This window comes from Azolla caroliniana, unplaced genomic scaffold (assembly GCF_043228905.1).
Source record: "Azolla caroliniana isolate FFs.n. ecotype wild unplaced genomic scaffold, voAzoCaro1.0.p SCAF_1003, whole genome shotgun sequence".
In the NCBI taxonomy this organism is placed as follows: domain Eukaryota; kingdom Viridiplantae; phylum Streptophyta; class Polypodiopsida; order Salviniales; family Salviniaceae; genus Azolla; species Azolla caroliniana.
The window spans coordinates 1-13,045 of NW_028231438.1; the positions used below are offsets into that span (position 1 = coordinate 1).

A 13,045-nucleotide genomic window follows, 5' to 3' on the forward strand; every position below is an offset into this window, starting at 1 on the left:
AAGAATGCTTATTTATGTCTTGCTAGTTGTATGAAGTAGCCTGTATATACCCTATGAACCTAGGTTTTTCCTACAGAATGACGACTGAAATGGTGTCTTGCATCGTTGTGGAGGCATTATCAATTCTAGAGAAAATACATGCAAGAGGGTATGGTTTGAACAAAAATTCAAAGTTTTAATGGGAAATTTACTAAGTAAATACTTGTAATTACTGAAGCATTAGATGAATAGATTTACTGTGATGAAAAATGATCTGAAAAGGTCATGTTGTATAGGTCTGTTTCTCTCTGTGTATGTAGATTATGGAAGTACTAATAAACCATATGCCTTCTAGATATGTCCATGGGGATATCAAGCCTGAAAATGTTTTGCTTGGCCAACCTGGTACAGTCGATGAGAAAAAGCTTTTCTTGATCGATCTTGGCCTAGGTCAGTACGCATGCAGCCTAGATTCTTTTTATTGTCACCCCCTGTTGTTCTATTGCCATTGAAACCTGTCTCTTTCAGCGATGAAGTGGCGAGATGGTGCTACTGGTCAGCATGTTGAATACGACCAAAAACCTGATGTTTTCAGGTATATGTATACTATTGGCGAAATGCCTTGATATTATTTGGACATTTCGAAGAATGGAGTCCTGATTATCTATTTATGGTTGCAGAGGTACTGTACGCTATGCTAGCGTGCATGCTCATCTGGGAAGAACAGGCAGTCGGCGAGATGACCTTGAATCTCTGGCATATACCCTCATCTTTTTGCTTAGAGGCCGCTTACCTTGGCAAGGCTACCAAGTATGCATTGATTAAGGCGGAAATTCTACTGTACCTATTTTAATCAATATAGACATATTGTGGTACTAACGAACTCAAAATTTTCCAGGGTGACAACAAAAGTTTTCTTGTCTGCAAGAAGAAGATGGCTACATCACCTGAAATGCTCTGCTGTTATTTCCCTCCCCCTTTCCGGATTTTTCTGGAAACTGTAGTAAATCTTAAGTTTGATGAGGAGCCCAACTATGCGAAGTTGATATCTCTTTTTGATGGTTTACTGGGGCCAAATCCAGCAATGAGACCTTTAAATACAGATGGTGCTCAAAGGGTATTGTACACTATAATTTTGTTTTGTTTTGTTTCTGCTACTTGTTCTGCATGGCTGTTTATAGGTTGTAATGGTTATTGTAGCCATAAAATCAATGTGATATTAGAGCTCTCTTTTGGCACCAGGTTGGCCAGAAGCGGGCGAGGTTGACTGGTGAGGAGGATGAAGATGATCAGCCTAGGAAGAAAGTAAGGCTTGGAATGCCTGCTACTCAATGGATAAGCGTTTACAGTGCTCGTCGGCCAATGAAGCAAAGGTGCACTGATAGTTTAAAAAGCATATTAGAATGAGTATATTACGAGGGCAATAAGGAATGGTTATTGACATGTTAAAGGTGATATACATGCATATGCAGATATCACTATAATGTTGCTGACAACAGATTAGCTCAACATGTAGACAAAGGGAATGAAGATGGCTTGTATATTAGCAGTATTGCTTCCTCAAATAACTTATGGGCATTGATCATGGATGCTGGAACAGGGTTCACTGATCAAGTGTATGAAATATCAGCAGTTTTTCTGCATAAGGTTATTATTTACCTTGCCCTAATTTACTTTTCAGCCAATCTGCAATATCTTTTTCTAGAAGAGAATGTGAAAGAAGTGGAATACATTTACAGGAATGGATCATTGAGCAATGGGAAAAGAATTTTTACATAAGTGCAATTGCTGGTACTAATAATGGGAGTTCTCTGGTTGTCATGTCAAAAGGTCAGAGTTCCAACACAAATCACATGATGCTGTTTAGTAGTTTGTCATGGAACATTTTTCTTCCCACGTGGTGTTCTGTTATACTTTTCCAGGAACATTGTTTTTTCTCACTTGTGTTTTTCCTTTTCCAGGAACACAATACACTCAGCAGTCCTACAAAGTTAGTGATTCATTCCCTTTTAGATGGATAAATAAGAAGTGGAAAGAGGGTTTTTTCGTCACCTCTATGGCCACCTCCGGAAGTCGTTGGGGTGTGGTCATGTCTCGAAATGCTGGATATTCGGATCAAGTGGGTCTTTTGCAATTCAATTCCACCCACTTTTTCCATTCTTTGCTATTATATTCTTTCTTACAATGACTTTATTGTAAAAGAAAATGTTCTCTTAAAAATTCGTTCTCTTTAATGCGTAGGTAGTGGAACTGGATTTTCTATACCCAAGTGAAGGCATTCACCGCAGATGGGAGAATGGGTATCGTATAACGACCACGGCTGCAACAGAGGATCAGGCGGCTTTCATACTTAGTGTGCCAAAAAAGAAACCTGTAGATGAAACACAAGAAACACTTCGCACATCCGCCTTTCCGAGTGCACATGTAAAGGTTGCATGATTGGTCCATTTGTTCATTATGTCTAGCGATTACCAGTATCCTTGATGTGTTTGTTCTCAAGAAAATTTACATTTGTCACTTGTATTTTTTTCTCCAGGAAAAGTGGTCCAAAAACTTGTATATATCTGCTGTAAGTTATGGACGCACCGTTTCATGAGAGCTGTTCGCTGCTATGACTGCTATTAACTTTTTCACTCAAGAGGTGGGCAGATTGGATAATGTAGCAAATCGTATTATAATTGATATATAGATTCTAGCACTGTGAACTACTAATAGTTCACAAGAGCTGTCCCAAGGTATGCTGCTGTCAGCAATCTTGCATTGCTACCTCTTCAGAAGATCTATGGATTTAAGCTTCTTCAGCTTGTTTTCAACTCTTTAGACATGTCTAACTTCATTTTGTATCTGCAACTACTGGAGTAAGGTTTTTATCCCCTTGCTCCCATTTTACTCGCCCATATTTGAAATGTAAGATGTAACTACTGCAATCTCACTCATCATTTTGGCCTCTTATTTAGTTTTATTCTGGATACCCAAATGACATTCACACTTGTACATGATTTATGTCATAGACCAGTTTTGGCTAGAAGAAGTAACAAGTCTTTCTTTCTTTGCCATAGCATGTTTCTTGGGTAGCTCAATGATAATCTTAGCGATCAGTTCACAGGAATTTGATCTGGTTGGATAAGTAGACTATTGGGTTTATTTGGCCTTTTCTACTGTAAGTTTCTCAATCGGGCAAATTTCTGGGAATATGACTGTCACTCAATCATGGGATGATGTCTCTCAACAGTGTTGATGAGTTTATATTATTTATGTAGTCATTCAGACTACATCTTAATTCATTATCCTGCCATTCATGGGCCTGCAGTAAATCTGAAGCTTAAAAGTTGTACTTCAAAAATTCTTATATGGCTCAGAGGGAGATAACAATGGACATCGTGTGAACTTTGATATTGGTAGCATAATTTATAACATTCTTTCTCACAGAAGACATAAAAGCAGTTCATGACTTTGGAGATATTTGGCGTAATTGTGATGTTTTTAGGCTAGAGATCATGCATAGTAACAAATTTCTCTGAAAATAAATGGTGTTGCAATTTCACAGTTTTAAGTTGTTACATATAAAATGCATTATTGTAATTTGTGGTACAAAAAGCAAAATACTTGTAACAGAGTGCCTAAGCAAAATGGCAAGTTCTAAAAGAATGCGTACAGGTGCTAGGTTTGTTGGTAAATCATTTCGTAATTTGTATTGGGTTCAATCACACACGTCTTCCATAGTTCATCTCTATCTAATGCCAATATTTTGTAAGAAGATAGAGATGATGGGATTTCTTTGCTTTACAAAAATATACAAAGCATGTAGTATTTATGATAAACAAATGGGAAAGGAATGTTAATGGCAGATATCTATTTTTTATGCATGAAAAGGAATTTATGTTAAATTTTATTTTCATGAAGCACCACAATTCAGAATTTGTCAAGTAAGAGATCCGCAATGATGTTGTAGAAATTTTCTATCACATAACGGTTTGATTTGATTGAGCCCACACTGACAAAAAATGATTGATGTTCATAAACCCTACTTACAACAATTTCTTCACATGGTTTATCAACGCACTCAAATATTACTTTCTATTCATATTGTTGATTGGACAAACTCGAGAGGTTTCAACACATTCATAATCATTCATAAGCAACAGCCTCATGGACGAGGACACTACTGACTGATCTGACGAAAGATTGTAAGATTCAAGGTTTTGTCTCCTCTCAGAGTTACCATGGCACCAAAAAAACTATGTTTTGTAACAAATTGGGGAATAGTCTTTGAAACGTAAGGTGCCTCCTCCTCCTCCTAATATGTACATTACTAGGCTGCATCATTCCCTCTCTTCTGCACGATGCAGAGCGTCATCGATTTCATGAAGATCTAATTCTACTTTAGAGCTTCCTCTAGCTTCATTGTAGCAACGGAGTCATGATGCTACCATTCAAAGGAAGGAATTCAACCGTACTTTCATGCATAGAAGGGGTGCGTTCTGTTTGGGCATGGGATTCCGAAAACGAAGGAAATCGCCGTTAGGAATAATTCCATACACCTTAGGGTTCCACATCATCATCGTTGTTGTCATCCAACTGGACTAAGGAGTAGAGAATGGATGGATCAGGGGAAATGAATAATCCTAAAATAGACAGCTCAGGAGTAGCTCTTCTTTGGGTCAGACGAAGGAATAGCTCATGGTGGCCGGGTCAACTTCATGGAGCAGAAGAATTCCCTAGTTAGCTCCTCTTATCACCAAGAACAGGCACTCCGGTGAAGTTCTTTAGAAGAGAAGATGCTAGTGTGTAAGTCTCTCTCTCTCTCTCTGTTTTTGCTTTTTGTTTTTTACAAGTTCTATGAAGTGTGTGATCGGCCTCTTAGTAGATGATGCATTATGTCTCATTATTGTAGTCATGTTGTGTTTCACGAGTCTATGGAAGTCTTGAACTGCCTTGAATGCAGCTAGTAGATGGTGTCTGATTCATAGCAGTCACATTGTATTATGAGCATTAATTAAGAATAAAGTAGGTCAATTAGTGATTAGACGGCCTTTTACCAGCTATAATGTGGATGCCCATTTATTACATCTCACCATTCCATTCTGTTATGAGTGCATCCACATAACTATGTTGGAGCCACTTAAGAGTAGATTATGCCCATTGATAAAATACATTAGGAATTTATGAGCCTCTGCATAGCTAAGTGATGAGGAGTTAACGAAAACTTCACTAGATCCCTTTCTGGATTTTATTATTAAGTCGTCAGTAACGGAGTAATTCGGTGTAATGAATACAAGAGTAGGTCCTTGAATTAATCCTAATTTTCACATAGACCTTAGGGTCTGGTGGGGATTAACCTCTTATTATCTCTGAAATGTGGGAATGGCTGAAGCTGGCACCTAATGTATCGTGGTAGCTTTCATTTCTGAGCATATGCATAGTGAAGTAATTAGGATTTGATGAAGGCTAGAGTAGGACATTAGTGAATGACTGCTTCAGATATCATTCCACACTCAGTAGTTGATAATTATTAAGACATTTGAAGGTTTATAACACATTGTCTACATTGCATTTCTACCTTCTACATAGTTGATACTGATTGATAACTGGTATTTCTACCTTCTACATAGTTTGAATTGAATCCCTTCCAGAGTGTTGCATATGCAGGTGTGCAAACATTCATCTTCTTTGTGTTGATGTGCTTGCAGTGATTAGTATAACATCGAGAAGTCGAGGAGGGTGAAATCTTTTTTATGTGAAGATTTCAATCAATGTATAGAAAGTTGGCAAACATGCTCACAAAAAAGAGGGAGAAGTATGCCCAAAATGAAGATGCAATTCTGCATGCACTGGAGCTCGAACAGAAATATGCTGAGCAGAGTCACCTGCTAGAAAGGGCTTCTCACGTTTAGATCATAATTATAGAGAACTAGATCTTACCAATGCTGATGTGATCTTAGATGATGAGATGGAGGGAGTAGCTCATCATTATTTAGACTTTCAGAATGGCTTCTTAAATAGGGAATCCTCCTAGGAGGTAGCACTCTTCAGCTTTGATAGTTTGTTCACCGTACAAGGGGACAGAAGGTTTTTGGAAGGGGAGTGGGAAGATGACATTGCCAAGACTATTCCTCGTATGAGGTGTCTTCAAGATTTTGGCTTGAGGGTAACCTCATCCAAAGTTGCATTCCATGCGCATGCTCAAAATGCACCATTGGGAGAAGCGGAAAATAAAGTGCTTGGCTGTATCACAAAGGATGCAGCACCTAATGGTCTCAAAACGTAGTGAGCAATGGTTTCTGCATCAGTCACGACGATGAAAATATCTTCGAAAGTGAGTGCATAAAAAAAGAGGAACCAGCAAAATCCCCTTCCTCGGGTATTGAAAAGCAGTCTAAAACATTGTGATGATAATGCTATAGATCTGAGCTCAAAATTTCTCCTTTCATTCGAGTGGAAGGAAGAAATGGCCATGACATCACTTTCCAGATTGGAGATAGATCTAGACATGAGGTGATGGGTTCCTCTGCATGCTGGATAATGCTAGCACTAGTTTCGCTGATAATATGATATCAAGCTGCTGTAATGGAGGGCCTTTTCAATGTGGGCAAGTGAAGGTTCCCCCTATGCCATGATCAGCATTCGTTCACTCTCTTTTGCAAGGAGGGAGCGGTTTGAAGTGCTCTTTTCTCCTGGATCAGCTTATGGAGGTTCTGTTAATTGTATGAACGATACATCTTTGGATACAGAAAACCCATTTATAATGCCCAACAACCTGTCTGGTTCATTCAATGTGCTCAAATTATAAACATAGGCAAGCTTTCTCTGAAATTGAGTTTGGATTGAGAGGGCAGGTTATGAGTAGTAAAGAAATGTGTGTGTCAGACTATTCATTGAGAATGCTAACCAAACAATAGTGCATCCATCTATCTTCTTTATAACAATTGCGTTGATGGTTCTTTGTTTCTCTCAAGAAGTCACACAAATTTAGACACTGTGAAAGCTGCTATAATTGCTTATAGGCAGTATCGAGTGAAAAGATCAACAAAGGAAGATGAACTGGAAGTGCAACGGTCAATTCCAGGTTGGCTTCTGAAACATTAAAAAGAGAAATAAACATCTATAATGTTATATCTCTATGTGGGTATGTCCATTTAATCAGTGCTTGTACATGGACCTGCATGTAGTGTTCATAAACAAATAAGGTAAATATTTCCTCATTTGAAGAATCATCATGGTTTTCTAGAGCTGTGGCATTTAGGGATGACACTTATTCAAAGCAAAAGTCTATTGCTGCAGGTAGAAAATATTAATAAAATATGGATTCTTGTCTGCATATTCAGATAATTTTATGTTCTTCCTCTTTTTTGTCTTTCATTTATATAAAGTTCCATCTATATGGAAGATTGAAAAGTCCCAACATGTTTAGCATATTCTACTTCTAGTTGGTATGTGTTTAGCACTATTGATCAGTACTGTCCAAACGGCATTAATGTAAATAAAATTGCATTTATAGTCTGTTCACTAGAAGGTATATTTTTGCTGATTGCATGCTAGACTTAAAATCAAATTTATGTGGTCTGCCTATTATCTGGTGACTGACCATATTTTAGACAATGACCAATGTATAGAACTGAAAATCATCATAATCATTAAAGTTGGAGTAACCTATTATGGGGGATGTGGCTCGTTTCATGACCAGTTAAGACAAGATGATCTTATTAGCAGCATACACTCTACATGCAATAGTCGAATTACTAATAAAATAAACTATAATCATTTTTTGCATGACATCTTCTAACTTGGAAGTACTTCCAATGTAGTTTGTATTTGCATGGTTTCTCTCGACGGGGAGAGTGGTCTTCCACAAATGATCTATTACGAAGTAGTTGGAATCCATAAGCGTCTCAACGTAACCACAGAGCTGTAATTGCCTCTAATTTAAGGGTTCTCAAATAAAAACATGATCAGGGATATGATTACCAATGAGTGAAATTATCGAAACATGAGATTCTTGTGTTGATTAATATGGTTCCTGTTCCATTTTGTTTTGTTGATTAATATGGTTCCTATTCCATTTTGATTAATAAGGAAAACGTAATGCACGTCTTCATGATGTTATCATGTGGGATTCAGGATTACTTATCAATGGTTTTCCAGAAGAGAGTTGAGTGACACTAGTTGAGGAATCAACCACTGCTTCAGTATCCAAGGGTGAAGAAGAGTCACTAGAAGCAGAATTGGAGCCAACAAAGATTGCAAATAAACCCAAAGAGGAGGTAGCGAATCCATTTGGCTTGATATCCAGATAGAAATGCCTATGCATGTTTATTTACTTTCGTCAATTGCAAGAATATTGTGGGGCAACCTATGATCGTTTAAATATATATAAGACGATGCTCAAAAATAATGTGACGAAACATCTACTGCAACCAGCATGGAAAACAGCAAAGCGAAAAGCAATGCAATGTGTTCCTCGGTTTTGCGGTATTGCTATTTCTAGATGCCAATAAACAGTAATGGTGGGGCCTTTCTTGTAGTAGTCCTAGTAATCATAAGAAGAGAGTCATGAGCAAGAGGTTTAGTTCATCTGCTCATAGATGCGGCTAGTAAAAAAAACTGGGGTTTTTGCCTCAGAAGACAAGGATGCTGTCTTCAATAGCTGTTCAGTATAGCAAGAGTACACTAGCTCTTTTGCCTTGTTGCAAGCCTTCTGATCCTCCTCCTATGGTCACTTGTATTCCAACAATGCGATTTTCAATAGGATCAGAGAGGTTTTATATAGAGGATTCAGTTCGGCACTTTTCGAGACTGGCACAATAGGCGAAACAAAATCTTTTGACTATTTCAATTTCCTTGACTCTTCAAAATTGATTCGGTTTTTACTATTCTTGACATCAATGGGGATAGTATTGACTTTAGCATATAGATATGTATTGTTATGTTTAGCCACTCTATCCTCCCTAAAAATCTTTGGAAAACTTCATCTATTCTCCACATCTATATTGACAGTGCTGAGTTGTATTTGTCTTCTCTTTTGCCATGCATCAGTAAGCATGCAATTCAATGTAGATATTGTATTGGAAAATGCATGGATCCCAAAAACTCATCCTTGAATCTCAATCGAGATCCTTTCATAATGTTGCATCTGTCAAGGTGATACCTCAACAACCATATATTGATGGTCGCTGGAAGATCAACCATTGTTGAATCATCCATGTTCTCACTTGCTTTACAGCAGTTTCACTTCAACAAATCAATTATATCTTATCATCCTCACCAACATACTTCATGTTCTTCTTTTGAGTCCTTGCTCTACTTTTCCTCAAGTGCTTTGGTACTTTCAAGTGTTCTTTAGCTGCTTTTAACAAGTCACTCCAATTTCAAGTCCATGTTCTTGCATGCTGGTCTTCAAATATTTAAATTCTCACTCTCATTCATTATGTAACTCTATCCCAATGCACTCCCCCGTAATTTGATAGATTCATTCTGTGTTATTCACATTTATCTAAGCTCATTGCATCCATATACTTCTCTTCATAAACTGCAAAATACTTCTGCCCTCAATGCCTCAAGAAGCACCCATTGGATTTAATGTTTCTTGCAAACAATAAATGTATAAGATGCTTATGGTAGCTTCATAGAGCTGATGAAGATTTGTGAATGAAACTTATATCAATCTTGTACTAGAGAGTTCTATTACATTATAAAGCAAGTACCATTCCAATAAACCATTAAAGAGAAAATTTCCCTTGTTGCACATGATATAGAGATATTTTGATTCATTAATGCTCTATCCTCTTTTTTACAAATCCCCCCAAATGCATGGGTATTACCTCACATGTCTAAAAACTACTCAATTTTAGAAGATATTGCAACATTCTTCATCATTATTTTTCAAGTTCCCAAGTGCTTCAATCCACGAGAATATTATCCTAACAATTCATAAACTTTAGATACAAAATAGTTGCACACGTTTCTTTTACATATGCTCTAAATCATTGTCAAATAAAATCTCAACCACTACAACAAAGACAATCAAATTTTTTACTATATGGGAGGAATATTGCACATTAGAATGTCTTTTGGCAAACTTGTTGAGCTTGAATAAAAATTAGTGCCATTTATCTACATATTGACATCGAGGGTAGATCAAAGACAATTAGGATAATAATGGACATCACAATTTGCTACTAGCGTTGAACATGTGCTATAAATGCCAAAACTACTATCACATCAACCCTCTTCTTCACTTTCAAAGAAAGTAAAGGTATCAAGGACTTTTGTTAAATAATGTAATTACCATTGGACGCACTCAATATGAAATATATTCATTGTTGGATCTGTCTAACTCATATAGAATGCCAAAACCTAGGTATGTAATTTCAAATTCTATTAGCTCAAATTAGGAGCACCAACAATGGATGATGAAATCCTAACCTAGTGGGTATTAAATATCAATATATATCCATGTAATCATGAGATGTCAGAGTTGATTTGTAAACTCTTAATACGTCTCTAAATCATATTTAACCATGATATCAATGTAAATATACATGTTTCATTCATATTTAGTTCATTGATGTTTTTCTAGGAAGTGTGACCACATATTTATCTTGGTATCATGAACAAAATGTGGTTGAATTTTATCGTAAGCATGATAGACTCATACATACATGCTTTTGGGGGATAGTGTTATGAGTCACTTATGACAATGAAAATGTTATTAGTGCGCTTTAAAAGACAACATTAATAAATAAACAAAACATTGAAAGCATAATTTGAAAGACGCGTTGATTTTATACATCATATAAGAGACTTTGGATGTTAGCCACAATTATTGTTTGTGGATTCGATAGATACTTTGTGATAAAAATATGGTGTAAAGATGGTATAGTGATAAATATTTTTCTTTGCAAAAACATAGGTTGTAAGCTTCAAGTCTCCTTAATAAGTTCGACGTTTTTTTAGTTATAAAAAACTTTCCTCATATGGGTCATATGCACTAAAACTTTAGGATTGCCCCCACCATTTGATAAGGCAAAGGACACAGAGGTGAGAAGTAATAAATCATTGAAATCAGTACACAAACATTTAATGAAGATAGAAATAGGATTTCTATTTTGCACTAAGAAAATTTAGTCGATTAATTGAGTGGCTTTGGGATGCTCCACAAGCACACTGCACATTATTACATTTTTTTTTGGTAGTACATCCACATGTCCAAAGATGAGAGCAAAGATACATAGACCTAATACTTTCTTCTTTACTAAATATTTGTTACCTTTATGAAGTTCTATTAATACAAAAACGCAATGGAACAATGCATTTTTAGTGAAACATGGGATAGAGAAAGAATGTAATAAGGAAAGTTCATATTCTTTTTAGACACTTTGCTTTACAAGGTGGGAATTCAACAAACACCATAATAGATGTTATAGTCAAGGTATCTTATGTAATCAAGCTCTTAAACTATAGATATTTTGTTATATATAGGCAAGTTTCTTAATTTGGGAGGTAAACTTTTTCCATGAATTGTGTCATGAAATGTCCTATGCATAAGACGTCCTTGACGCATCCATGACCTTTTATACCATGTCCAACCTTGCATTATCTTAATCATACCATTTAAAATTAATAGTGTATGTTACGAACCATGAATGAAATTTTGACAAATACAAAAAACTAATATCTTTGATAAAAACAAATAGTGGCCTTTTAAAAACATTTCATTTGTTTATTATTTTCTTTTTGGAGTTCCTATATATTAATTACTTTATGATGGATAGATAGTTAACATCAACTACAACGTTTCACATGTCAATTCAATATGTCGTGGACCTCCATATAAGATGGAACTATCACATCTCTATTGGGAATTGTATATGACATTCACATCTGTAAAATTTTACAACTAATGGAAGGAGTTTTATTTTTGTAAAAAAATGTAGTATCCCAACCATCCCATTGGGATGTTAAGAAAGAGAGTGATGTTGCATCAACGTGACACACACTAGGCAATTGAGTCAATAAATCCTACCCAATTTGTGAGAAGTTCTACCCAATCTAGGTTCCTTTTGGATTTGATTATTAGAACATAGTGAGCAAAACTTTTTATCAAAGGAAAACCAAGTCTTATAAGAGTATAATGATGGAACTCCCAATCAAATTGATCGTAGGCTTTTTCAAAATGAAGTAACAAAATAGCTAAATTCTCTTCTTTCTTGCAAGCCAAGGCAATAGCCTCCCAAAAATAGAACAAATTATCCATTATACTTCTTTCTTGAATGATACCTATTTGGGTGATATGAATAAAATCATGTAACAAATATTGCAATCTCAATGATAATGTTTTCGTGAAGATTTTATATTGTATGAAGCAAAGTTATTGGCCTCCATTTTCTGATATCGTCTGATATACCCTCACTCTTAGGTATTAAATCAATCAATCCAATTGCCATACAACGAGGCATAGACCCAATATCAAAAAAACTTTGATAAGCTTTTGTTAAGTCTTCCATAATATATCCCCAACATTTGAGGAAAAAATGTATAGTAATTCCATCCTTTCCTGGACAAGACGTAAGACTTAAAGCTTTAAGTGCATTCTATATTTCCATAATGTCAAAGGGCTTTAGTAATGCAACCTTCATTTCCTTTGTGACTTTCGGCTCAATTTTGTTCACACATGTTTCCTACTTGTGTGAGTAGAATTGGTAACCACTCCAATAGACAACAATTTAGTATAGTAAGTTGTAGCAATTTGTATAATTTCCAACATCATCTTCTGTTAAAGAGCCATATTCTCTCCTTATTACCAATCATTTCGGTGCAACTTGGGAAAAAAACATTTTGTTTACTTAGTTAGCCACTTGTGTCCATTTTGAAACATAAGCTTGATATTGAAATTGTAGAATGTTTTCCTTAATTCCCATTTTGCATTATGTAGAGCATTAGCCACCCATTCACACGATGGATCCCTTTCTTGGAAATGTTGTAGCAATGTCGAGGCACTATCGACCATTTCGATGCAACTTGGGAAATAAACATTTTGTTTACTTGGTCACCCACTTGTGTCCATCTT

General features: G+C 36.1%; 2 protein-coding genes across 3 annotated transcripts; both read left to right on the forward strand.

Moving 5' to 3' along the window:
* Positions 1 to 64: 64 nt before the first annotated feature.
* Positions 65 to 3,032, forward strand: LOC147847452 (casein kinase 1-like protein HD16). Of its 2 annotated transcripts, none has more exons than XM_087339177.1 (11): positions 65 to 148; positions 335 to 429; positions 508 to 574; positions 660 to 789; positions 878 to 1,096; positions 1,222 to 1,352; positions 1,452 to 1,626; positions 1,719 to 1,809; positions 1,941 to 2,098; positions 2,221 to 2,409; positions 2,516 to 3,032. In XM_087339177.1, exons 1-11 carry the CDS (start codon positions 78 to 80, stop codon positions 2,573 to 2,575), a joined length of 1,386 nt encoding a protein of 461 aa, XP_087195303.1. In that variant the 5' UTR covers positions 65 to 77; the 3' UTR covers positions 2,576 to 3,032. The 2 variants fall into 2 exon arrangements, with proteins under 2 accessions (XP_087195303.1, XP_087195304.1); XM_087339178.1 differs by having other exon boundaries at positions 2,221 to 2,403.
* Positions 3,033 to 4,295: 1,263 nt separating this feature from the next.
* Positions 4,296 to 8,012, forward strand: LOC147847453 (uncharacterized protein At1g51745-like). The gene is given in 4 exon segments (XM_087339179.1): positions 4,296 to 4,767; positions 5,670 to 5,740; positions 5,743 to 5,861; positions 5,864 to 8,012. Coding segments are annotated over 4 exon segments (765 nt in total). The 5' UTR covers positions 4,296 to 4,576; the 3' UTR covers positions 6,248 to 8,012.
* The last annotated feature ends 5,033 nt before the right edge of the window (positions 8,013 to 13,045 follow it).